The sequence below is a fragment of the Podarcis pityusensis genome (assembly GCF_964106645.2).
Source record: "Podarcis pityusensis genome assembly, chromosome: 5".
NCBI classification, from domain to species: Eukaryota; Metazoa; Chordata; class Lepidosauria; order Squamata; family Lacertidae; genus Podarcis; species Podarcis pityusensis.
The window spans coordinates 42511112-42535865 of NC_138032.1; the positions used below are offsets into that span (position 1 = coordinate 42511112).

The 24754-nt window shown below is 47.9% G+C and overlaps 1 protein-coding gene across 1 annotated transcript; it reads right to left on the minus strand.

Annotated features, from left to right (window-relative positions):
- Positions 1–24618, minus strand: PPRC1 (PPARG related coactivator 1). The gene is made up of 14 exons (XM_081007058.1): positions 24419–24618; positions 15664–15804; positions 14968–15120; positions 13842–13943; positions 10340–13037; positions 9667–9720; positions 8261–8321; positions 7927–7994; positions 6090–6954; positions 3392–3529; positions 2557–2623; positions 1257–1378; positions 945–1096; positions 1–398 (listed from the first exon to the last, which is right to left on the minus strand). Exons 1-14 carry the CDS (start codon positions 24524–24526, stop codon positions 295–297), a joined length of 4833 nt encoding a protein of 1610 aa, XP_080863184.1. The 5' UTR covers positions 24527–24618; the 3' UTR covers positions 1–294.
- Positions 24619–24754: the final 136 nt, after the last annotated feature.

Sequence of the window (24754 nt, forward strand, 5' to 3'; positions counted from 1 at the left end):
ATCTATGATTAGAGTTTATTGTCTGCATAGTGATTAAGTGGACTGAAGGCGGTTGATGTTGTTTTTCCATTCCTGTCCCCACTGTTAGAGAAAGTGTCCTTCCCCTTAAATAGTCCCTAGAAAAACAGCCAGGATAAAAATTGTTTATGGGATTTTTTTTCTGTTATATTTCATTACAAAACCACGCTGGACATAGCAGCTAGGCCTAAGGGGCACCTGCCCCTGCAGCCAATCTGAGGTAAGGCTGGTGTAGGCAGATGCCTACCGGGCAACGTGACCCCGAGAGAGCCAGCGTTACCTCTGCAGACTCCGCTGAGCCTGCTTCAATAAGGTGTCGAAGTCAAGGGAGTCAAATTTGCTCCTCGCGGGAGCAGGCTCAAAGTCATCTCGGTTTGAGTCTGAAAAACACAAAGACAGGCACCGGTGAGTCAACTAGAATTAGCAATCAGAAAAGTGCACTGGAATGGAAAGGCTGACTAGGCCTCTAGCCACCTCTACACTCCCCCTAGACTGTTTGCCCCCAAAAAACTCTGGAATCAATTATTCCGAACTCTTCTCTCTCTCCCACCTTCTCTATCACACATAGTTCATGAATATATGGGGGTGTTACTATTATGTTATCCATTTTGTGTTTTTATGTTGAAAACTACCCTGTGATCTTTGGATGAAGGGTGGTATATAAATTTAATACATAATAGGGAAAAATCAGTGCCAAGCTAGCTGAACCTCAACTGACAACTCCATTACCCAAGATACTTAAGACCAAGCTTCCTTTGCTGTGTTGAGAGACACCTCAGTGCAGGACTGACACCACAAGAATCATGAGATCAGCAAAATAAAGTTTAAGCAGAGGGCTAACCTCCTGCACAAAGAAAGTTCCAAGAACATGGATACTCATGGCAACTGTGTTTAACCCAAGCTCACAGTCACCTCCATGGACTCACCCAAGTCGGCGTAGTTTCTTTTGCAGAACTGCCGGCGTCCTCCAAAGCACAAGTCAAAGGGCTGCTCATCAGGGCGTTGCAGTGAATGCCCACCGTCTATGGCAGCAAAGGCATCTTCAGCATAGCGGTACGTCACAAAGCCATAGTTATCCCTGCCGGATAGGAAGGACAAGGAATTACAATTCTACAGCTGGGACCAGCCAGGAGGAAAGCGAAGGGCCAGAATCAAACACCCCATCCTCTTCCCCCCTCTTCCCATTAGCTCCATGCAGCAACGGAGGTTGCCCAAAGGAAGGCTTGATCCCCTCTTACCCCTGCTCCCGGAAGTGCAGGGTGCATTCCTCAATGATCCCAAACACAGAGAAACGGTGTCGTAGTTCTGAACGAGTCATCCGGCTGGGGATCTTCCCAATGAAGACAACACGCCGTTCTTCCTATGCACATAATTGAGGGAGAGAAGGAGCATAACTCAGCCACAGTTCTATCAAGCAATCATCTTCCTCCTGCCAATCCACTTGCCCCAACAAGAACACTCACCACAAACTCATTTTTAAATATAGATCCCCCTGCTTACTTGTGCGAACCACTGATGGGGAACTCATGGTCCTTCAGGATGCTAATAGAATATACATTCCAGCATCAGTAAGTACTGCCCACCCAAGAGCAAAAATCTGGAGGGCCACAGGCTTCCAAAACTTGTTCTAACCCTTTCCTTGGTGCCTTTGTGGATCACTAAGAGAAGGGCTACAGCTTCTCTGGAAAGAGTCGGAGAATTTTGGGACGGCCTCACGTTCACTCTCTATGTGGCGAATGTGTTCATGTGCTCTACGCATGAACTTCCCCACTGAACAGAAGTCATGAGCCAGTTTAGCTGCTATGCAAATACCCACAACTATTACCTTTGTTCATGCAAATCAACTTCAACTTCTAACAGAAAGTGCCCCAGGACCAAGACCTCACTTGGAAGTTTGCCTAAAGGGCTAAGACATTGTCAGGATTTCCTCAAGGGAAGGGGAAAAGCCCAAGTAGGTGCACGTTCCCAAGGTAACTCAACCGTATGTGTACCATATCCAGGGAAAACCAAATTCGGCAACCAGCATGCTTTTTTGCTAACTGAGTGCATCTGTTTTTATTTTTTCTTCTCTTTTTTTTGCAACTCTTGTTGTGTATTTGCCTATCTCAACAAGGACAAAGACTCTGAAGAACATACCAAGCCTAAATCAGCCACCTCTATGGCTTCTGAGATTTCAGCAAGCATGGCCCACATACTGTCAAGGTCATCTCTGCAGCTCAAGAAGTAGCTACTTGCTTTTTTTTTTTTTTTAAAGCAATTGCTTGCTCAAAAACTGCACTTCTGCACTGTATTAGCACTTTGGCAGTGAGGAAAGTTTACTGTCACTTAAACAGGCCAGCCTCTCCTTGTCCTTGGATCAATGGAAAAAGCAGAGCTGCCTGGTTGTGGGAAAAACAGTCGAATAGCATTAGGTTGAAGAAAGTGTATCAATTCCAGAGCAGGAAAGCGACACATGGTCTTACAATAACCATGATTAAGGCAGCCCCCCATGGTGTAGCTGTCCTTCCTAGAACACTGGTATGTCCCAGAAATACTCACTATTGCACGGTCTTTGTATCCGTTTTTCTGCCTTTGGTAACGCTCACGGGAGCTGCTGGAATTGTATCTGTATGGTTTTTTTAAAAAAAAAGAAGTCAAAGCAAAGCAGAGTGAAAAAAGTGAAATGGTAGCAGAAAGGTAGGAGCAGCTTGATTCTTCACTTAGGGAGATACAGCCATCATCTCCTGGTTTTAGCTCTTAGAGAAGAATGAGGTGTTCCAGGCTGCAAGCAGCTTCCAAGGAAGAGAGGGGGTGGGGGACAGAGAGAGAGAGAGAAGTACAGACACAGTTGGGGTCCACTCACGTGGCTGGTCAGTATAAAGCTAAACACCCCACTCTTTGTGGATGGGGGGGGGGAGTGCCACACAAAGAAACCCGCAAGCTGTTTATCAGGTGACAACTAACTTGTGAAAGTTGGCGCAGTGGCAAGAATACAGGCAAGACCTGGAGAACCTAGGCTGCAGTTCAGCTATGAAACTCAATGCAAAAGTCACAGCACACTTTACTGCACACGAGGCAAAAAACACACCTCTGAGCCCCTTGGAGGAAGGGCAGAATACTAAGGTGCCGAATACGTGGGAAGGGTTCAAGGTTTCAAGAAAGGAGAATGCAAAGCTACTTCACAAGGAAAACCCATATGGTGACTAAAAAAGGCACAAAAATGTATTTAAAGCATTTCACATGTGGGGAAACAGAGAGGGAGCCCAAACTGAACATAAAATATTTGACTTTACTTTCATATTAGAATTGCTGGGGTGGTGGTGGAGAAAGGGGAAGACGACAGATTATCTATCCCACTGTTCAAGAGAACAAACACAAGTGCTGCATGTCTCACCTCTTCCTTCTGTGCAGAGAGGGGGAGCAGGAGGATGATCTTGAGATGTAGGAGGAACACGAAGAAGACCGGGACCTGCCCCTCGACCGACTCCAGGAGCTCCCACAGGAAGAGGAGCTGGAACTTCGAGAATGGTACCTGGAGTGAAGGAGGGAGCCCAGTGAGACCAGCGGCTGCACACACTGTGTGTCCATGGGAGTGCATGCAAACACACACAGGAGCTCCCCTGAGTGACCTTCAGCTTGTGCAACCAACCTGCTTGCCATGGAGCTTCAGCATGCCTTCTCTCCCAGGGAACAAGGGGTTCCCAAGACTTTGTGGCAGAGCAGACTGTGACACCTACTTGCATTTGTAGAGGTCTATCCAAAATATACGCGGGTGGCGCTGTGGGTAAAACCTCAGTGCCTAGGACTTGCCGATCGCATGGTCGGCGGTTCGAATCCCCACGGTGGGGTGAGCTCCCGTCTTTCGGTCCCAGCTCCTGCCCACCTAGCAGTTTGAAAGCACCCTTAAGTGCAAGTAGATAAATAGGTACCGCTTTATAGCAGGAAGGTAAACGGCGTTTCCGTGTGCTGCGCTGGTGCTGGCTTGCCAGAGCAGCTTCGTCACGCTGGCCACGTGACCCGGAAGTGTCTCCGGACAGCGCTGGCCCCCGGCCTCTTAAGTGAGATGGGCGCACAACCCTAGAGTCGGACACGACTGGCCCGTACGGGCAGGGGTACCTTTACCTTTACCTAAAATATATTGGTCAAATGTTCACCCTAAGACATACCCAAGACGCTTTAACACTTGTTCTGTAAGGGACTGGAGCTTAATAATAGGGCATTTGCATTACATGCAGAAGATACCCAGTGAAATTCCTAGCATCTAAAGTAAAAAGAAATCAGTTAACAGGAGATGGGGAGAGCTACCCTGGAGAGCTACTGTCAAGAATAGACAATGCTGATCTAGATGGATGAACAGGAAGCTGCCATATACCAGGTAAGACTATGTTCAAGAAGTAACTTAATGCTAACAGTAGAAGTGCAGGATATGCACAGTGGAGTTAATTAAGGGCTGCATAGCCATTTCTATCTCCCCACTACAAGAAATACCAGAAGTATGGCAGACGTTCAGGCCGCTGTATTCCACCACAAATCGGGACAAAGGTCAGTTTCTGTGCTTGGTATGCATTGTGCAAGTTAAGGCTTCATTTCCATCAACAGGTCTTAATACACTGGTACCTTGGGTTACAGACGCTTCAGGTTATACGTTTTAGGGTTGCGCACTGCACCGAACCCGGAAGTACCAGAACAGATTACTTCCGGGTTTCGGTGCTCGCACATGTGCAAAACAACTAAATCACACTTTGCGCATGCGCAGAAGCGCCAAATCGCAACCCGTGCGTGCGCAGACGTAGCACTGCGGGTTGAGAACCCTGTGGGTTGTGAACGTGCCTCCCGCACTGATCCCGTTTGCAACCCGAGGTTCTCCCGTAATTCACCTGATCAAAATTTCTCCAGAGAGAGGCAATTAAGAAGAGAGTGCAACTTGCGCATCTGTTAGCAATGGACTGTTGCCACCTATGCCATTGTGTGGCTAACCTTCCACTCCAAGGGTCCTGAACACTGGGTTTTTGGAAATACTTGAAATCTTAGGCCTTAATCAGCATCAGCATCCATGTGCATTCCACAGTACCATCAAGTGAATAGACCAGCTGAGGGCTGGATATTGGCAGCTGCCTCAGGCAGCACAAGATGTCACTAGAAACAGAACAACAGAACTGATGGAAAGAGAAGCAGAGGTTTAATGGACCCAGTTGAAAAGGTTCAGCAACCCACAGGCTGCCATTCCTAGGATGGGAAGAGTCCTCATGGTGACTATATGTTACATGCAAACTGATTCAGCCTGTGGCCCCTCCGTATAAGGTGCATACCAAATTCACCAAGAAGGGTATCCAACTAACTAACAAAAGGATTTCCATTTAATCAAATATGCTCCAGAAGGCTGGCAGAACCTCCAAAAATAAAATTAGGGGCATGGGGAGGCAGGGAGAAAGTCCTGTTGTGCAAACAGAAATCCCTGTGCTAACGGGACTGTGACTTAGCCCTGCTTTGGATTCAACCCAAAGGGACAGAAAGAGATGCTAGATGCACACTCATTAGAGCAGTTTGCAAAGCTATCCTCCAAGTAACAAGATACAAGCTGAGAAGTTCAGTCCAAAAGCTCTTCTGGAAGAGAACCAGAACAGGCGTGTAAAGATAAAGGTAACGGACATCTGGACGGTTAAGTCCAGTCAAATTTGACTATGGGGTTTTTTCCAGGTCATGTGACCAGCATGACACTTCTGGCACAATGGAATATCGTGACGGAAGCCAGAGCATTTACCTTCCCTATTGGTACCTATTTATCTACTTACATTATACAGTACATACATAGGCAGGTATACTGTAGATAAGAGCCTAAGACTCGCTAAGCTAGGAAAGGACCCAGCTATCCACAAGGCTAGCAAAGAGTGCAGTGGGCTTCCTCTTGGGCAACGTAGACTCCATTGCTGCTCATGTGCATGCAAAACACCCCAAGCCACCCCACAGCACTCCACACCCATAACTTTCAGCCACAACAGCTGCTGAGGGAAAAGGCCCATAAAACCTTTGTGTCACGCAAGGACACTCGGGGTGCCGAGTCTTGGCAAGAGGAAAGAGACTTCATCCCTCACCTTCGCCAGCGCTTTGCTGGGGGAGACCGAGAGCGTGACCGAGAAGAGGACGCCGAGGAAGAGGACGAGGAGGAGCAGGAGGATGAAGAGTCACTGTTGTCACTGTCTCCATCAGAGCTGGAGCTGAAGGATCGGCTGGCGCGAGTCCTGCTGGCGCGGGTCCGCCTGCCTCTCCAGGGCCCCTCTGCTGGACTGGCTGACTTCTGCCTGCCCCGGTAGCACCGCAAGGAGCGTTTGGAAGCCGGCCGCTTCTGCTGAACCTCTTGAGGCTGCTGCAACGTGGGTCCTTCTGCATCCCGGCAGGGGGACGCAGCCGGAGATAACAGTACGGAGCACGGATCGTCGCTGCCCGCGGACCTAGGTGTGCTAGTCCGGTGGTCCAGGGGCTCCTTTTGTGAGCTGGTGGGGCTGCTGTCCAACAGCGGTGACTCTGATGTGTCAGGGCTCGAGCTGGCTGCAACAGGAATAGAGGCTCTGAGCTGCTCCCGCCCAACATCTCTGGGATTCTGGCAGGCAGCCGCCGTGCCAAGGGAGCCAGCAGGGTCCAGTCTGACAGCAGCAGGGAGCTGGCTCGCAACAGGGGGCTGATCTGGCACTTCTTTTGCCACGGCTTTGATAGGCTTTATTGTTATGTCAGAGTTTTGCTTGACGTTCCACCGGGCACCTCCCTTTGGCTGAGCAGCACCAAGCTGACAGTAGTCATGCTCACCGGAGCCGACGTGAACGGGGGCTGCAGCTTTCCGGTGAGGCTTGCTCAGGGATTTCGTGAGCCTGACGCCTTTGGTGGAGCCAGCCTTACCCAACAGGGAGACGGCCGCCAGGGGTTTCCAGAGCTGGTGGGGCGGAGTGGCTGGAGGCGTCAGTCCTGCAGAGAGACAGAGAGCCCTCAGGAGATGGAAGAGAAACCCATGTGCACAGCACCCCTCCCACCCTCAAAAAACGTGGTCCAGGCAACTGGCCTTGTTGCCCCTCCTATGGGGGATGTAAAAGTTTTTGCCCCCAGCAATAGCCCAAACCAGCTCAATTTTGCAACTTTCTCCCAGAAAAAATTAAGAAGTCTCCATCTTCTTGAATAGGCTATGCGGCGGGTAACCTTTTTTTTGTTTGTAGCATTCCCTTCCGGGCAACCTTCCAGGGACCGTATCCCAGTGTTGGGCAGAGCCAGAGATATAAGTGGGAAGAGCAACTTTATGCAACTTTTACCACTGCACAGTGGGCTACTTTCTATTTACACACCCTTCTCTGCCCCCCATCTGGACAAGCAATATACATTTTCAAAGTCTGAGGACACATTACAGCCAGAGCAAAATAGTTTGGGGTGTGAAACACAAGTCAGTAAGGACTGTTGCCTGGGCGGAGTTCCAAGGGCCACACAGAGAGGCCTGAAGGGCCACACTCTGCTTCCCCATGCTGTAAACTCTTCCTATTTTTCCTAGGTCTTTGAGTGAATTGGTTGCCCCCCCAGGCAGTTTACCTTTAATGTAAATTTCATGCCTTTGCATTTTGACGGCAATTTATAATTACTCAATTCTTTTTCTGCTTTTTAGCTTATGTCTTTTCATGTTTATGAAAAGGGTGTGTCACAGTTGCCCCATCTACCTTCCCAAAAGAGCACCCTTCCTCAGCATGAACAGGCCCCTCAGCAAGAGCTCAAAAGAGAATCTCAGGAATGCATTTTTGGGTGCTGAAGAGATGAGGCAAAGTAGCTCTGCCCTTAGCACTCACTTCACCTCTACCCCACACCACTCCTGGAGAAAGAGCGTGTTGAATTTCCTGGCATTTCAGTCTCAGGGAACATCTCTCAGTACAGAAAGAGCTTAACTCTAAGAGCCTTCACCTGCAACATTGGTGAGCTCTGGCGCCTGAAGCCGGTCCACCATTTTCTTTTCCTGCTGTGCCTCAGAGCTGAAGGGGAGAGAGAGAGAAAGGCCTCTATTACACACAGAGTGTCCCACACAATCAGGAATCACCTAGTCAGCACATGGAGCACTGAAACACCGCACGCTTGGTACTCCTTAGCAGGTTATCATGTAACTTAGTCCAGGATGTGCGTGCTCTGAAAAGCAGGTCTCTTGCCACCAGTGCCTCCAGAAATGCAGTGCTATTTGTCAACCAAGCGGAAATAATTGTGGGTGGGAAGATACCTGGTTAGGATCAAGTTCTGTACTCACCCATTGTTCCCCAAAGTCACATTGTCCTTAGATTTTGCCATACTAGGAGCTTCCTTTTTGGCTAAAAAATAAAATAAAGCAAAGCATTATTCACAAGCATTTTTTCTGAGCACAAAACTTGCCTATCTTTTCTGGAGACCTAGGTTGTTTTCAATGAAAAACACATTCACCCAAGCCAGTGGGCGCATTTATTTTATTTTTACATTTATATCCCATCTTCCCCTTCCAGCAGCGCTAAGTAGCATACATGGTTCTCCCCTCCCCCATTTTATCCTCACAATAACCCTGTGAGGTAGGCCAGGCTGGGAGGCAGAAGCTGGCCCAAGGTCACCAGATGAGCCAGTGGGGAATTGAACTCTCATCTCCCGGCCAATACTCTTAGCCACTGTACCACACTGGCCCTCAGATAGCTCTCTTCGTTTCCACAAGAAGTTTGGTGCTTTGTGGAAAGAAAGTGCAAGGAAGCCTGGGATTGGCTGCCACCTTCATGTGATACACAAGGCAGTCAGGCATGTTTGTGTCAGCTTGCATTTCTTAGTAGAGAAAGTATTGATCTGATATGCAGAGATCTTTCCTATTCTGATTAATTCAAGAGGGTTCTGGAAGCTTCTCTGTGTGAAAGAAACAAGCAGAAGGTTCACGATGTTTGGGTTATTCCTTCAGAGAAGGCAGAGTATAGCTGGCTTAAACTGGTTCTGTTATCTCTTTTTTCAAAGTCATGCTGACTGTAATAGGAGGCCAGAAGGAGCCTCGGTTTCACTTTCTCTTTCTATCTCTTTTCCCTCTGATGTGGTGTTCTGTATACAGTCGTACCTTGGTTGTCAAACAGAATCCGTTCCAGAAGTCCATTCGACTTCCAAAATGTTCGACAACCAAGGCGCGGCTTCCAATTGGCTGCAGGAACTTCCTGCACGCAATCGGAAGCTGTGGAAGCCACACTGGACTTTCGGCTTCCAAAGGACATTTGCAAACTGGAACACTCGCTTCTGGGTTTGCAGTATTCGGGAGCCAAAACGTACAAGTCACAAGGCGTTCGGGATCCAAGGTATGGCTGTATAGTGTTAAGGTTTAGACTTATTAAAGTTGTTGTAACTTTAAGTTAAGTCTGCTGCAACTGGATTTCTTATGGACAGTGCCAGTCCTGAGTGTATTGGATTTGTGACCATTATGCTCATTTGCCTTCAGTAGCGGCAAAGCTCTGCTCAATGAAATACAATTGCCTCGGGGAATCCTGCAACATGTTTAAGTTTTTACTCTGCTAAGTATAGGTTGGAATCTGCTCTGGATCAATATGGAGTAGAATTTCAACGACAGTTTTGGGACAGGCGAAGAAGCTGGAGGAGTGAACAAGCCTGCTGGCACACTGGTCAACGTGCTGAGCTGCTTGTCCAAATTTCGCAACTCACCTTCTGTCTTTTCAAATTGCTCTAGCAGGCTGGACAAATCAGAGGCTTCAATTCCTGAGGGGAAAATGATAATATTAATGCATTGTGTACACTCGTTTGGGCTTCGTAACTTCTCAGAAGAAGCTTCACTGGGCGGCCGGAGAAGCAGGCTCCCCACAATTACGCCTGGCCCTCTTTGCCAGCATCTTCAAAACACTGTCTTAAGAGCATGAGAGGGAGACAGACAAAATATGTAACTACTTAAGCATAAAACATGGAATGCAGTTGTTTGGAGCAAAAGAAAAAAAAGGGGGGGTAAACAGGTTGCGAACATGTGATGAGCTAGAAAGAGGACTGTCCCCAGGCTTTAAAGCAGGGCATCCCAAAGGGATTTTGACCTCCTGAAGCGAAGGGGTCAAGAAATACCATGGGGCAGAAATAGGAAAGGAAAATAAGTTTGCAAGATATAGTGCATAATTAGGAACTATTAGCCTCCAATGGATATGGGCTTCCTTTTCCATTGAGGAACCTCTAAGAAGGGGATCCCACCATACAGGTCTATGAGCCCACCAAGGGGACACCCTGATCTGCACCCCAAGTTCTGTGTCCATCAAAGGACTGCCTGCCATGCCATTCTTGGGCCACAGATGCCATTTAACCCCCCCCCCCAAACCTCAGCAGCACAGCCACTCACCAATTTCATTGATAAAGGCTTGAACAATGTCCTCTTTACAGCTGCGCTGTGCAATGTTGATGAGTGGTTGGTACTTCCAAATATGGGTTGTTTTCTTGGAGAGCTGAGCAGTTTCATGCACCTTCTGGGGCACCAATGATGCTGGAGAAGTGGTTGCTGTTGGGGCAGCTTCCTCAGCACCCACCTCCGTTGCAGTTGGCGCTGGCAGCTTTTCTGGCACTGAGGCAGCAGGAAAGGAAGAACGTTCTTCTTGCGACCAGGAAGCAGGAGGCGCCTCTTTGGCACCTGAAGCTGCAGTGGGTATACTCAAGGTCTTCTCCATATGGCCAGAGAGCACAGGGGCCTTCCCTGAAGGTTGTAGCACAACAGGAAAGGACAGCTCTTCTAAGGGCTTCGGGGCCTCCCTGACTTGCTGGGAAGGAGGTGCAGAATGGGGTTCCCCCAAAGACTGAGGGCTGGAGCCCTTCCTGGCACAATGAGTCAGTGCCGCTTCCCCTGAAGGCTCGATGACTGATGGAGAAGGCAGCTTCCCCTGAGCTACTTGCCTCCTTGGGTCAGACACTCTTCTGGGGTCAGCTTTGATGGCAGAAGGGACATGTGCCAGTGGGAGCTGTGTAGGCAGGCTTGGTTTCTCACTGGCTGCCAGGCTTTGCATTCTGAAGTGAGAGGGCTCTGGCATCAAGGCTGCATTCTGGGGACCAAGTGCCCCTTCGGAACAAGATGGTGCAGGCAAACTGCCAGCCAGGCATCCCTGATCCCCGTAAGGGATGGGCAACATTGGATGGGGTACTGGCACGCCCGGCCAGTACGGTGGCTGTGGCGCCCACTCGACAGAGCTGTAAGGGGGGCCTGGGGCTAAAGGTGGCAAAGGAATGGGTGGGGGAGGCCAGGTCGGAGGGGGCACAGGAGGAACCATGTGGAAGACAGAAGGGCGGGCCTCAGCAGCAGGAAGTGGAGGTGGCAGGCTTTGGTAGGCGGCTGGCACAGGGGCAAAGGGAGGCCAGGGAGGCACAGGTGGTAGGAAAGCCCCTGAGGCTGGGGGCAGGAAAGGCGGAGGCAGCGTTGGAGGCACCTGAACCCCAACAGGGGGAAAGGCACAGACTGAGCTGGGCAGTGGGGATGCAGCAGGGAGAGATGTGGTAGGTGGTGGTGGTGGAGGAGGAGGAACAGGGCTCATACAGCCATGCTGCAACGGAGGAGCCACTCTTGGTGCAGAATTTGGAGCTGGCATGGATAGAGGCGGGGCACTTGCACTGCCAGCTGGGACAGGAGCAGCGGAGGAGCCAGTGGGCTTCTCAGGGTCCTTTGCCAGTCCAGACGAAGCAACTTTGGAAGCCAGCGGTGGGACCAAGCAAGGAAGCTCAGCCAATTCTGTGGGGAGTTCCGGGAGGCTGGGCCACTTGCTGGCACTCTGGTTCTCTGTGCCACTCCTAGAGCTCCCATCGCGAGGCTGGCGCTGCTGACGGCGCTGCCTGTATTCGCTCAGGCTGAGAGGCTTGGGCTTGGCTTCCTTTGGGGGACAGCCAGCATCCTCATTACTGAGAGGCTGCCTTTCAAAGTCTGCAGTACTGCTGGGGAGCTGCTGGGGAGCTTCTGGGCCAGCCACCTCATTCGCCAGCAGGACAGGCTCACTCGGCGCATCCCCCTCCTTGTGCTCAGCAAACCGCAGTTCCTTGTTGCATGGCACAAGTGGGGTTTGGGGCTCCAGTTCCTCCATCTCAATGTCCGATCTTTTCACTGTATGGGCTGACTGGTCTGAGAGCAACGTGCCCTGCTCTTCCCCTCCAGTTTTCTCCATCTCCTTCTCTGGCACAGGGTGGCTTGGCTTAGTCCCAGCCTGCTCTTCAGTACAGACAGGAATCGGCCCACAGCTTGTGGCCTCTTTGCGCCCCATTGTTTCCTTGTTCGATTTTCTCTTGGTGCACATCTGGTCCTTTGCCAAGGCACTGCGCTTTGCTTTTTTGTGTGCAGCTGAGCTAGGTTCAAATATATGATCTTGATCATCCATTGGGTCCTGAGCTTTTGCCCCTGGATGAGCATCTTCTACCCCTTCTACCCTGCCGACATCTTCAGCCCGCTTGTCCAGGTCAGGCTCTCCGTCCAGGCAGGCAGCCTTGGTGCTGTCATCAGGTGGTAATTTTTCCAGGGCAGGGTCCAGGAGTGCTGCCCCTTCATCCACATGGCTAGCTGTGCAGTTGTTCTCAGTTACGTCCTGGATCTCTGTCTCCATTCTCTGCAGGACCACAGGGATCTCCATGCTCTCTCCACTCTCAGGCACCACCTCCAAAACAAGTGGGCCGGCAAGGAGCTCCTCAGCAAGGGGCCGGTTGTTAGGACTCAGGCACACTGTGAAAGTGGGTATGCAGTAAGGGTGCATGGACCTCACCAGCTCACTGAGGGAGATGCTCTCCGGGGCAATGACACAGGGACCATCACTTGCAGGTGGGTTCGGTTCCGCCTCCTTCATCGCTGATGCTACAAGGGTCTCCTTCACACCTGCCCCCAAACCCTGCCTGCTGCTTGTTGCGGCCGCTTCCTCCTCCTCCTCTTCCTCCCCATCACTGCGCTGCAGCACAGGCAGCTCTCGGTCCCTATGCCTAAACAGCACCCGCTTGGTACTGGGCTTCTTTGAAGCAGCCGAGTCGTTGTGACAACTTGGAGGCAGTCCCAAAGGGAGGCTGGCAGTGCTGGCTTCAATCTGGAGGGGAAGAGAGATTATGTAGTAAAGCTCCTTGCAGGTATTGATGATTTTGGGAGGGGGGAGACGTGATTTCCGACTCCTTTGCTATCTCACCAAAGGATGCTTAATAAACTCTGACTTGAAAATACAGAGATCCCCTGCTAGAATTACAGTGGTACCTCGGGTTCCAACGCTTCAGGTTACAGACTCCGCTAACCCGGAAGCAGTACCTCGGGTTAAGAACTTTACTTCAGGATGAGAACAGAAATCGCGCAGCGGAGGGAGGTCCCATTAGCTAAAGTGGTGCCTCGGGTTAAGAACAGCTTCAGGTTAAGAACGAACCTCCGGAATGCATTAAGTTCTTAACCAGAGGTACCACTGTTTATTAGTCTCTTAGGGTTGCCAGGTCATCACCCAAGGGGTGCTTTTACTTATTTAAAGCATTTTTAAATGCATTTGCGCCTTTCATAGCTATGTGAAAGACAGCAGCTAAGCAAGTGGCATTTCTTCCATTTCTGAAGTACTCTGGTTGCAGAGGTTGCCCTTACTCGGCTCTTGCTGATTTGGAACTCAGCTCCCCCTCTATGTAGCCCCCAATCCAGGAGAGGCCATGCCAAAGAGGGCTTCATAAATAACCTTGATACAAGGCACAGATAGGTGCAGGGAAATATTAGTTTAATATTTAATTTCATATATTTTTTATACACTGCTTGATTGTAAGCCTCAAAGCCGTTTGCAAGATAATGTAACAAACGGTAAACCAGAGAGATAAAAACTGGGTTGCCCACTGCACAACCCACCTATTTGGTTGGAATATCTCACCTTCTCTGTCACAATGGAGCAAAGTCTAGGCTCCTTTAAGTCCTCTATGGTGCGGAAGTCTTGCTCAGGGGGTGTCACGGACAAGCTGAGAAACCTCTGAAACTGACAGAAGGAGAGTAGTTTGGAAAGCAGAAGTAAATTCAACTAAATCTGAAAATGCCATGTGAAGCGCTCCCATTTTACCAGCGGAAGCTGAGCTTTGCAAGATAGCAGCCAATCCATGCTTGCCTGGGGTGCATAGATTGAGGAATCTTCTTCAAACCACATTTAGCATCTTTGCATGTTTCCACCCAATGGCAAGAGAGCCCTTTTAACACTACCTAGCCACCTCTTAATGCCACAACATGCGCACCAGAGGGCGCTCTGACCTTGCAGAGTTCACAGTGTGCTAGACCCATTACATTTGGATGCCAACTTTGAAGAGGGATCCTTGCCAGGATTTTCTGAATGCGTGTACTGATGCACATGCCTGCCAGGAAGAGGCAGCTAGCCTGGAGAAAATGATGTCACTATTGTCAATGTATAAGCAAAAAAAAAACGAAAAGAAAAAAAAACATGACTGTCCAAAGAAACTTCATCATCAAATGCAGATTGAAATGAGATCACAGGTGAGAAAAGGGCCTCCAGAACTTCCATAAGGGTGATAAGCATGATCCTGGAACTGTGACACAACCCACAAGAAAACCAAATGCTAGCAGCCAAGAACAGGATGCTGTTGTGTGTATATAATGATGACAGCAATAAGCTTGGAAATCTTGGAGCTGAGTACCAAGCAAAGTATTAAGCAGCTTGGATGCTCAGCCTATGGGAGAAGTTTCAAGCTGAAGGAAGAGGAGGATGAGGTCATTCACATCCAAGTCTCCTCTCGGTGGAGAAAAAATATATACTTGTGAACTTAGTTGAGATTAGATGAGACAAACTCTGCCAGGGTTCAATCAGCCTATGGTATTACAAAGACAGGATCAAAGTTACATTAGCTTCTGTCAAACTGACATTTCATAATTAACCTTACCCGGGATGGGCTGCAATTTCAAAGGTGCTACACACTGTTGTGGTAACCCCACAATTTAACTGGCCACACAAGAGAAGGCAAGCAAAATCTTCTGTCCCATAAACCATGTCATACCGAAGAATTATCACGCTCTCTGGGTGATGTCAACAATTCAGAGTCAGGAATGGTATCAAAAGGAGAGAGAGACTCGTCATCGGTGCTATCCAGAATATCTGTGATTGCAGTCAAGAGGGAAAGCTCGTTCTCTACATCCATGCGGCCTTTTGTCTGTTAGGAGAGGAAAAACAAACCAAATTTGGAATAGACACTCAGTTCACATATGAAACTCAGGGATGGCCAATTTAGCTTTACCCAGGGAGAGTCCAAGGAAGGAAAGGAGCAACTCTCAAGCTCATTACCAACACAGGCTTAACTCACTGAAAGTTACATGGAAAACAAATCAAGTAAACAAGCTGTGGAGGTCAAGGAATGGAATGATAACAGAGGGTTGCTGTTAATGGCAAACAGCTCAGATCTGTAAGATGAAGGAGCATTACCAAGATAGCTTCACAACCAAATAAACACAGAATAGTTAGAACAATTGAAAATAGAATCCTTGCAGCTGGTTAACATTCCTCATACCATCCAAATAATGACTTCTGAAGCAGATGTGAGGAATTTAGATATTAGGCCAGCCAGCACATAGCCACTAAGAGTTTAAGGTCTATAAATCTCCCAGAGGAGGTCTAAACTTTGAGCTTCAATGCAGGCCCACACCAGTAGGTTGCTGTGTGCTGGCTGGCTTTCGTCTCTCCATAGAGCAGACCATACCTCAGTCAGACTGCTGAAATCCTCAATGATGGAGATGACGGAAGAGTCTAAGTAGTCCTGCATCGTTTCCAGGAACTCTCCTGCTTCAAGGATGGTTTCTGCATCCAGTGATGTCAAATGCAAATCCTCTGCCAATAAGTACTGGGGTGAAGGAGAAAAAGGAAGAACAGATGAGGGCACAGAAAGCTGCTTGGGGGACAATTTAAGTCAATTAAACATTACCTGCTAGGTGCAGGTTAGAGCCTTCCTAAAAGTTGACTGTCTGATATTAATGCCCTCCCCTCTATTTCAAACACTAGTCTAAACAATCGGGTATCCTTCAGCATGAAGGGTAGGATATATATCAATTTAATGAAAAAAAGGTACACACAAAAGGGATTTATTGCATGTGTGGCACAAGTACCAGTTCTGCAGTTCTAAGCAGTCAAGTGGGCACATATGGGGTGAAACACTCCTTCCAGTAGCCTTGTTCCAAACTGCTGAAGGCATTATATACTAACAGAAACTTACTATACATACATATAGTACAATAACATTGTTTTCTCAAGTGTTACAGAGCAGCTACTTGCAAGAAAAGCCTTAATGCCAATAAGGCTTACATTTTTGGTGTTGAGCTTCTTAAGAGGGAAGCAACACTGTATTTCTAAGGCAGAGAAGACCAACCATTCTGAAGTTTTGGAAAAACCTCCAAGGTGTGAAAAAACTCACCCCCCCCCCCCCAAGATCATATAGGGGAAACACATACTGGAAGAATTTTGCATCTCAAGGAGATGGGTTAATTGGTTTGTACAATTATTCTTCCTTGCTTCTTAGCACATCCTTCAGGACTTTCAAGGGCTTTCTGGTTTGCTTTATTGTTTTGACTTGCTGCTTGTGTTTCAAGGATAAGTGCTGGCAGAATGTGGGAGGATCAGCTTGTGAGCGAGTTCACAAGGTTGGGTGCCTGCCAGGAGCAGTACAGCTGCAGAATTTATTAATTAGGCCAATGGACAGGGGCCAGCATATCTTACCTTGCAGGTGATGTGACATTCCTCACACCATCCAAATAATGACTTCTGAAGCAGATGTGAGGAATTTAGATATTAGGCCAGCCAACACAAACTCTTAAACTAAGGGTTTAAGGTACATTTATATAGCTCTCAGGTGGGATCTGAAATTTGACCTTCAATGTAGATCCAGACCAGTAGGGTGCTGTGCTGGCCAGCTTCGTCTCCCCATTTTAATTCTCATCAACTAAATAGGAAAGTATCTTATCTTGTTTCTGTTATGTTGCTCTGCTTAAATACTGGTTTCAATGACTTTTATTTTGTATTGAGTCTACTATTTAATAAATCACCGAGTTTTTCTCCCCTGGTGTTATTTCCACTGACTCCCAAAGAACTCTTGCATTTGGCAAAACAGATCACTAGAGTCAGAAGTGCAGCCCTTTTCATCCAATAAATGTTCGATTCCTGCCCCTAAGTAAACTCAAGCTGTTTTGCTAATACCTTATCCTCCAGTTAGGGTACCAATGTTGCCTTACTACTCAAAGCTGTGAGTGCTAGCATGCACTAGGTCAGGAGTTGTCAATGTGGGGCTCTCTAACTCCCATCAACCCCAGCCAGCATGGCCAATGGAATTTGTCTGGAAAGAACAACCTTGTTATCCCTGCACTAGTTTCTATCCCCAGTTGCCTATTTCCACAGTCTCTGTTGATTAGCTCACAACATGGAACTTTCCTGAGTCAGTGCATGGTTGCGCCCGACCAACACACACACAAAAAAAAGAGAAATGCCAAGCCACAAAATAAGGTGCAATTTGTTGCTAATGCAAGAAAGGTTCATATCATCCAACTGTGCTAAACATGTGTCTTTGAGGAATGGATCTTCAAACATTCTAAGCAATGAAATTATCATATCAGCACTGGAATATTCAAGAGACATTTGCACAATAGGATCACCATGCTGATCTCTTGATCACTTCTCAAGGGCTAGGAGGTGGTGAGAAAAGACAGGAGCAGTCACTGTAAATGGTTTGCCTTAAACAAGGACAACTATTTCAAGGTAAAGGCTAAGCTGGAAGAAAGCAGTGGTCTTCATCTATTTCTACACGGCAGATTCTACAGGAGTAACATGAACTACGAGGCAGCATTCCAAAATCAGTATTGTCAGAGTCAGCAGCAAATAAACATGCATGATCTCTGGGAGGAGCCACCCATTCTGACCTGGGAGATATTTTCTGGCTGCTGAATCAACACATTTAAGATGGGAAACTTGCCAACCGCCAAAGTCTGCCTTCACTACTGGTTCTGACAGATGGATATGGTGGGAATTCCATTTTCCAATACCTGCCCCCTAGCCTTTAGGAAGACATAACTGCAAGAGAACATGATGAGCAAAGTTATGGGAAACTGTGACAATGAATGGATTACGTGTGGACCTCCGTATGCTATTGGACTCCCAGCCATTGTGGTCCAACAACATCTATAGGGCTATAGGTTTGAACCCATACTGGACCCTGTTTAGCTTTGCAGACATGCTAGCAGTTTTACTGCTGCACCACTAAATCCCACTTCAGATCACAGAAAAAATGCAGTTGGTCTCATTCACCATATGAACAACAAAAAAAAAATCCATTAATGCTCCTTTATTTCCGAGGAATGTTCTCCGGACAGCCACTGCAGTCTAATATAAGCCAAGGAGCATTATAAAGTCAAATATGCTGTAACACACTGTACTACAAAAAAACCTTCTAGCACATGCATTCAGTGAATACTATTGCAGTCTGACATATGTTTTGCAGTAACTTGGGATCCTTCTTCGCCCCGTATATCAAACTGCAATGGGAACAGCAACATTTTTATACTCAACAACTCAACAAATCAAGGCATGGCCACCTTGCAATTAACCACTTGTTCAGAGTTGCAATCCTGTCCACGTAAGCAGTTTCCTACTACTTAACTGCACTGCACACACATGGATGTCCAGCAGGCAAGTTGGTAAATGTTATGCAATTATCTGTAAACACTAGGTCAATGGAAGGTAGCAGAGCTGGCAGGATAGCTGAAGACTAGCTTCTCGGGGCAAAGACTATTTTTGTTATGTAACTGTAAGGTGCCCAATGGTTGACCAAAGTGAATCTGAAGGGTAGCCTTTTGTTTTCTTTGTGTGTACATACATGGTTAACAACCAAGTCACCATAAGTAGCAGTCCGTGCTCTCCTGCCAAGGTAACAAATGCTAACATGGAAGTCTGACAGCTGAAGGACACTGTTCCTGGCAACTGAGAGATCACTAGATGAGATAATGTTTTAGAATGCTTTTAAGAATTGTTTTCTTGTGGATGTGTTTGCAGCCTTGGACTCCTTTAGGAAGGGCAGGATACTACTACTACTACTACTACTAGTAGTAGTAGTAGTATACTAGTAGTAGTATCATCATCATCATCATCATCACCATCATTAACAATATTCCATCAAGAAATTTGTTCACAAATATATGCCTAATGCACTGTACTTTCACATTACAGCTAAACCTTACTCCAGATGAGTTTCTGGAACAGAAATGTCCAATTCGTCATCCTTCATAGAATCTATGATACAGGTCCCAGGAGCCACATGGCTCCTACCTTTTCTATCCCTGGTTTCTAACACTGGTCTCCCATGCAGTTGGGGTGGGAAAGAAATAGGGAGTCACATGAACTGTTGCTCTTCCCAGATACCAAGCTCAGAGATGCTAAACCCCTTCAGCATGCCTGTTATCATTTTCTCTGTGCTCTGCACTTGCATCAACTCAGTGGCAATGCCCCCGCCTCCAGCAGCATGCAGGGGAGGAGATCATTCTGTCTGGCCAGCTAAAATGCTGGTGCTGATGGAACATTCACCATAGTATGAAGTTGAATCCCACCCTGAGTTAATGCTTGCTAATCACCACCAAAGTTCTGCACCTCTCAGTTTGGCTCTCGTTTGTCATAAATCCTGGTTTCCAGCCTGCCGTATTTTCTCATGTCCATTCCTCTGTGCAAAGGCCACCGTAACAGACTCTCTTACCTGTGGCAAGCTAGGGAAAGGATGCTGCTTCTCTACAAACAAACACCTTCTGATCCATTTCAGCACTTTGATCCTACTGCTGACAGTACTTTAACTCCACCAAGGCAGGCTCATAAACACCTCTTCCTAGGGCCACTCCTTTTTTTGGTGAAGCAGGGCTAGTCTCAGGGATGCAAACACCCAGAGAGCAGCCAGCTCAGCTTCAGGGAGGGAGGAAATGTGCAGAGCTGGTTAGAAAGCAGCTATGGAACAAGTTCTAACTCAAAGCACGTTTAACCGCTTCCCTCCCTAGACATCCAGCTGAAATTATTGGGCTTTGCACAGCAGACTCTCACTACAAGGACTTGGCAATACTCCATGAATACCTGGGAGCATTCTTTGGCCTGATGTCTCAGTCACCAAATTTTTCCATGACAGCTTCCCACCTAGTCAGCCAAAATTCTTTTCAGATGCAGAATCCAGAGCAGGGCTGCTAAACTGTTCCACATTTTCCACGTGGAGGAGTCTGCACAGCTAGCTTCTCAGATTCTGAAAATTCCCATGGAGTCGTCTGCATCGCTAGCTTCTCAGATTCTGAAAATTCCTAATCAGTTTAAGCTTGAAAATAACCCAAACAAGCTCAAGATAAGATGGTTTCACATGTGGGGGAGACAATCCTGGCCTTGGATCTCCATTGTGATCATTAACATCAACTGCTCATCTTTTGGTTGGGAAAGTGGATTTGTCTACCATCTTTCTCTGAAAGTCCAAATGTGGTGTTTTTAAGGCACTTCATAAAACGAAAACTGCTGCCACAGCATGCAAAAGGAAAAAAGTGAATTTCTCAATAGGACCCATAGCTCATGATGTCAACTGGATAGGACAACATCTTAGAATCATAGATCATAGAGTCATAGAGTTGGAAGAGACCACAAGGGCCATCGAGTCCAACCCCCTGCCAAGCAGGAAACACCACCAGAGCACTCCTGACATATGGTTGTCAAGCCTCTGCTTAAAGACCTCCAAAGAAGGAGACTCCACCACACTCCTTGGCAGCAAATTCCACTGTCGAACAGCTCTTACTGTCAGGAAGTTCTTCCTAATGTTTAGGTGGAATCTTCTTTCTTGTAGTTTGGATCCATTGCTCCGTGTCCGCTTCTCTGGAGCAGCAGAAAACAACCTTTCTCCCTCCTCTATGTGACATCCTTTTATATATTTGAACATGGCTATCATATCACCCTTTAACCTCCTCTTCTCCAGGCTAAACATGCCCAGCTCCCTTAGCCGTTCCTCATAAGGCATCGTTTCCAGGCCTTTGACCATTTTGGTTGCCCTCCTCTGGACACGTTCCAGTTTGTCAGTGTCCTTCTTGAACTGTGGTGCCCAGAACTGGACACAGTATTCCAGGTGAGGTCTGACCAGAGCAGAATATAGTGGCACTATTACTTCCCTTGATCTAGATGCTATACTCCTATTGATGCAGCCCAGAATTGCACTGGCTTTTTTAGCTGCCGCGTCACACTGTTGGCTCATGTCAAGTTCTTGGATTAAATGTTTATGGGTGGTATCCAGCTTTCCTGTTCCACTAGCATGAGAGACTGTGGACCAGAACCCCCCCCCCCCGTGCAGTCACCAGCACACCCTCAAAGTTAGCTCTGGAAGGCTAGGAGGGGGGGACCTTACAAAGATGATTTGGGGCACAAGCAGGGCAAGGACAAGGGGGGCTTTTTTTGCTGTGCAAGCAGAGGTCTATTTGCAGAGCACTGGGTACAACCCAGGCAGTTAGTTCAGTTGGTCAGAGCATGGTGCTGATAAGGCCAGGTTGTGGGCTCAATCCCTGTACAGACCAGCTGCATTTTCCCCTGTCGAAGGGGTTGGAATAGTTGACCCTTGTGGTCCCTTCCAACTCTACAATTATATGATTAACCCTTCATGTTCCCTTTCCCTGCTGTGGATTTCACCACTAACCTCTTCCCACCCCCACCACCATGTATCTGTAAATGGCACCAATGACTACAGAACAGTTTCCCACCATCAGTAGATTACTGTGGCAAAGCAGGTACCCTGTCACTAGGCCTGAGTCAATATGCTGCATGAAGAGCTAATCACCTAAGCGAGCATGGATACATCAGCAGGTAAATTCCTGACACTGCCACTGACTGCAGGTTTGACCTTGCTGCTCCCTCAAACTGCTGTAGGTTATGTTTGGTTAGCCATCAGGTCCCTGATTACAACGCCATGTCATCTAAAGTTGGGTTTTCTCTCCCAACCCCTTTACAACTGTGGACCAGGGATGATGGGAGTTGGAGCCCAACATCCAACTCCCTAGAGAGCTACATGCTCCTCCTCCCTGCTATAAGCTCACAAGATCTTTGTCTATGCTACCCAGTGTCTTATACTGAACCTTGTTTCCAGATTTGCCTTCTCCAATAGGCAAACACACTCCGGTTATATAGTAAGCCCACAACTTACACCAGGGTTACATTCCAGGGGTTGCACCTAAAGCCAAAATTGCACATACAGTAGTCAAAACGCAATGGATTCAGTGGCAGGTGGGATTGCCAAAGTCATTTTTCCCAGGCCCCTTTCTGCTCCCTTTCATCATCATCATCATTTTGCCATGCACATAAAGCTGAATGCACACAAGTTGTGGGCTTACTGTATCCTAATAAATGCCCCTATAAATATACCATACTTCAATTGTAATTTAACAAAAGTATAGATTATTAAGGAATTAACATTAAGAATACAGTGAAGGGAAATAGAAAACAAAACAAGAATCCTTAAAGAGGATTCTAAACAAGAGATGACAGGTTGAGAATTAACACATCTACCACTGTAATAAAGTCACATATGTTATGAAGCCTAAAGTCTGGTACTTGTACCTGCTTAGCAGTGTGTTCTCTGTGGTATTAGGAATATAGGAAGCTGCCTTACACTGTCAGACCATTCCAATGGCCCATCTAACTCAGTACTGTCTAACTGACCAGAAGTAGCTTTCTACAATTTGTGATAGGGTATGATTATACTCAGAAAGAATTCATGGGCTTAGTGAGCTTATTACACTGCGAAATTCAATTTATATATGCATGCGGAATAGTGACAAATGAAAACCTAAGATAAAATCTTGCAAGAGAAGCCAAACATAGTGGTTCAGCTTCTGCAGATGAAAGCTATGGAAGGCAGGTTCACCTACTACTTAACACCCCTTCCACTTCCAACTGTAACAGGCTGGTAATTTAGCAATATAAATTATGTTAAATGCATTTTCCTTTACTTCTCACTGCACAGACACACAAAACAACTAATTTATTTTTGCATGGTCAGGACACAGTCTGCCATCACATGCTTAGTACATTCATCACATGGTATGAACGTGGTAGGAAGGAACTCAATTGGAGAAGAAGTCCAGCTGGAGTCCCAGCAGACTCTTCCAGTGAACAAAATGCCAAAACAGGCCACATGCACATTACTGCTATTTATCATTCCTAACATGGGCATACACTCTCAACTCCCATAAATGGCTTCTCTCTGAAACTGCTTGCTGGAAGCAAAAGCCATGCTCCAAGTGATCATACTTTTTCCAAAAAATATATAACCCAACACCAAGGGTTTTCAGAAACGCTGGTAGAATCAGATTCAGAGAACAAGAGATGCTAGATTGTTTGGAGCAGACAGAGGCATGCATGCTTGTAGAGTGCCTTCTCTCAGAAGAATTGAAACTGCTGAAAGACTGCATCATCAAATGGGGCTGAACAGGATCAGCAAGTGGGTGGGGATGAACACACCCAGAAATGAAAAGCTTTGGGTGGGGGGTGTATAAGAGGAAGAGGGTGGAGTTAAGGCAGGCAAAAGCATCAGGGCCCATTTTTACATGAGGGAGCGCTTCCCAGTCTGCAGCCAACCCAGCGCATGAGAGACAGGGCTCACCCATCTCCAGAACAAGCAAAAAGTGCTCTAGCCCACACTGGCATGGGTGGAGGAGACAAAACGAGCCCCGCCCCGTTATGAAAGATAATGTGGATATACCACAGAAGAGGGAGTTAAAAAATAATCACGGGAAAGGGGCTCATTCTGAGCCAGATTTGATCAGAGCGATTCCTAAAAGATTCATATGCCACGACTAAGTGGGGAGGTCCTATTTCCCTTGCTTAAACCCAGGACCCCAGCCAAGTCATAAATACCCCAGTTCCCCACGGAAATAAGTCCAAAACTGCCCCAATGGTAGTCTAGGAGACACCCCCCCCCGACAAAACCTTAAAGCTAGGACTAGCATGTCTTAAAAACCTCCAGTTTAACGTATCCGTTATGTCGAGGCCCTCGATAACTTTTTTTGTCGGGGGTGGAGGCCACCCCCAGATCTCTGAACTGCAGTGGCCCTGACCCAGCTCCCCAAAGCCCACCTTGTGTCACCGTGTCACTCGTCTGGCCGCCACCGCGCGCCCGGGGCCCACGCGAGGAGCCTCTCGCAACTTCGCAAAAGCTGGAGCCAGATGTTCCGCGAAGCATTTCCCCCTCCTGCCCCCGAAGCTCCCTTCCGAGGGCACCGGTTCCTGCCCGGTTCCAGCGCTGCCTTCGCCCTCCTCGCCTCCCAACCCCAGGGCCATGCTAACCCCGGTTTCCCGGTCGTGCTGGCCGGTGCCACCTCCCTATGCCGGCCACGCCGCCTCCACGTGTCCACCCAGCGCCAGCCAAATGGGCTAGCCCAACTCTCTCCCGCCCGCTACCAGCCGCCAGACCCGGCCATTACCTGCGTGGAAGAAAGGCCATTGCCCGCCACGGGCTCCGGGCCCCCTCGCAGCGGGAGGGTTCCCCCAGCCCCGGCATGTCCCGCGCCGCCGCCCCACAGCGCCGCCATCTTGGCACCTCCTCGCAAGCAGTTTCAGCAGCCCGGCCGGCACGCTAAAACTCTGTTTCCCAGAAGGCAGCGCGGCGGGGAAGTGAGCTTTTCTTCTGGCGCGATGTATGCTGAGAGCTCCGTTCCCTAAAGCATCATGGGCGTTGTAGTTTCTTCTGCTGGAGGCGGGCTCAAACAATAATCAATCACTTCAGGCTTGCAGTAATAGCGCGGACATTCAGTGGTAAC

Bases quoted from the DNA above. Each gene is read 5' to 3' on its own strand.
- PPRC1 (XM_081007058.1), bottom strand. From the start codon at position 24,526: ATGGCGGCGCTGTGGGGCGGCGGCGCGGGACATGCCGGGGCTGGGGGA. The intron at 13,944-14,967 runs GTATGACATGGT...TCCTTCTGTCAG, and splicing joins GAGAGCGTGATAATTCTTCG to TTTCAGAGGTTTCTCAGCTT. The intron at 1,097-1,256 runs GTAAGAGGGGAT...CCTATCCGGCAG, and splicing joins CTGCACTTCCGGGAGCAGGG to GGATAACTATGGCTTTGTGA.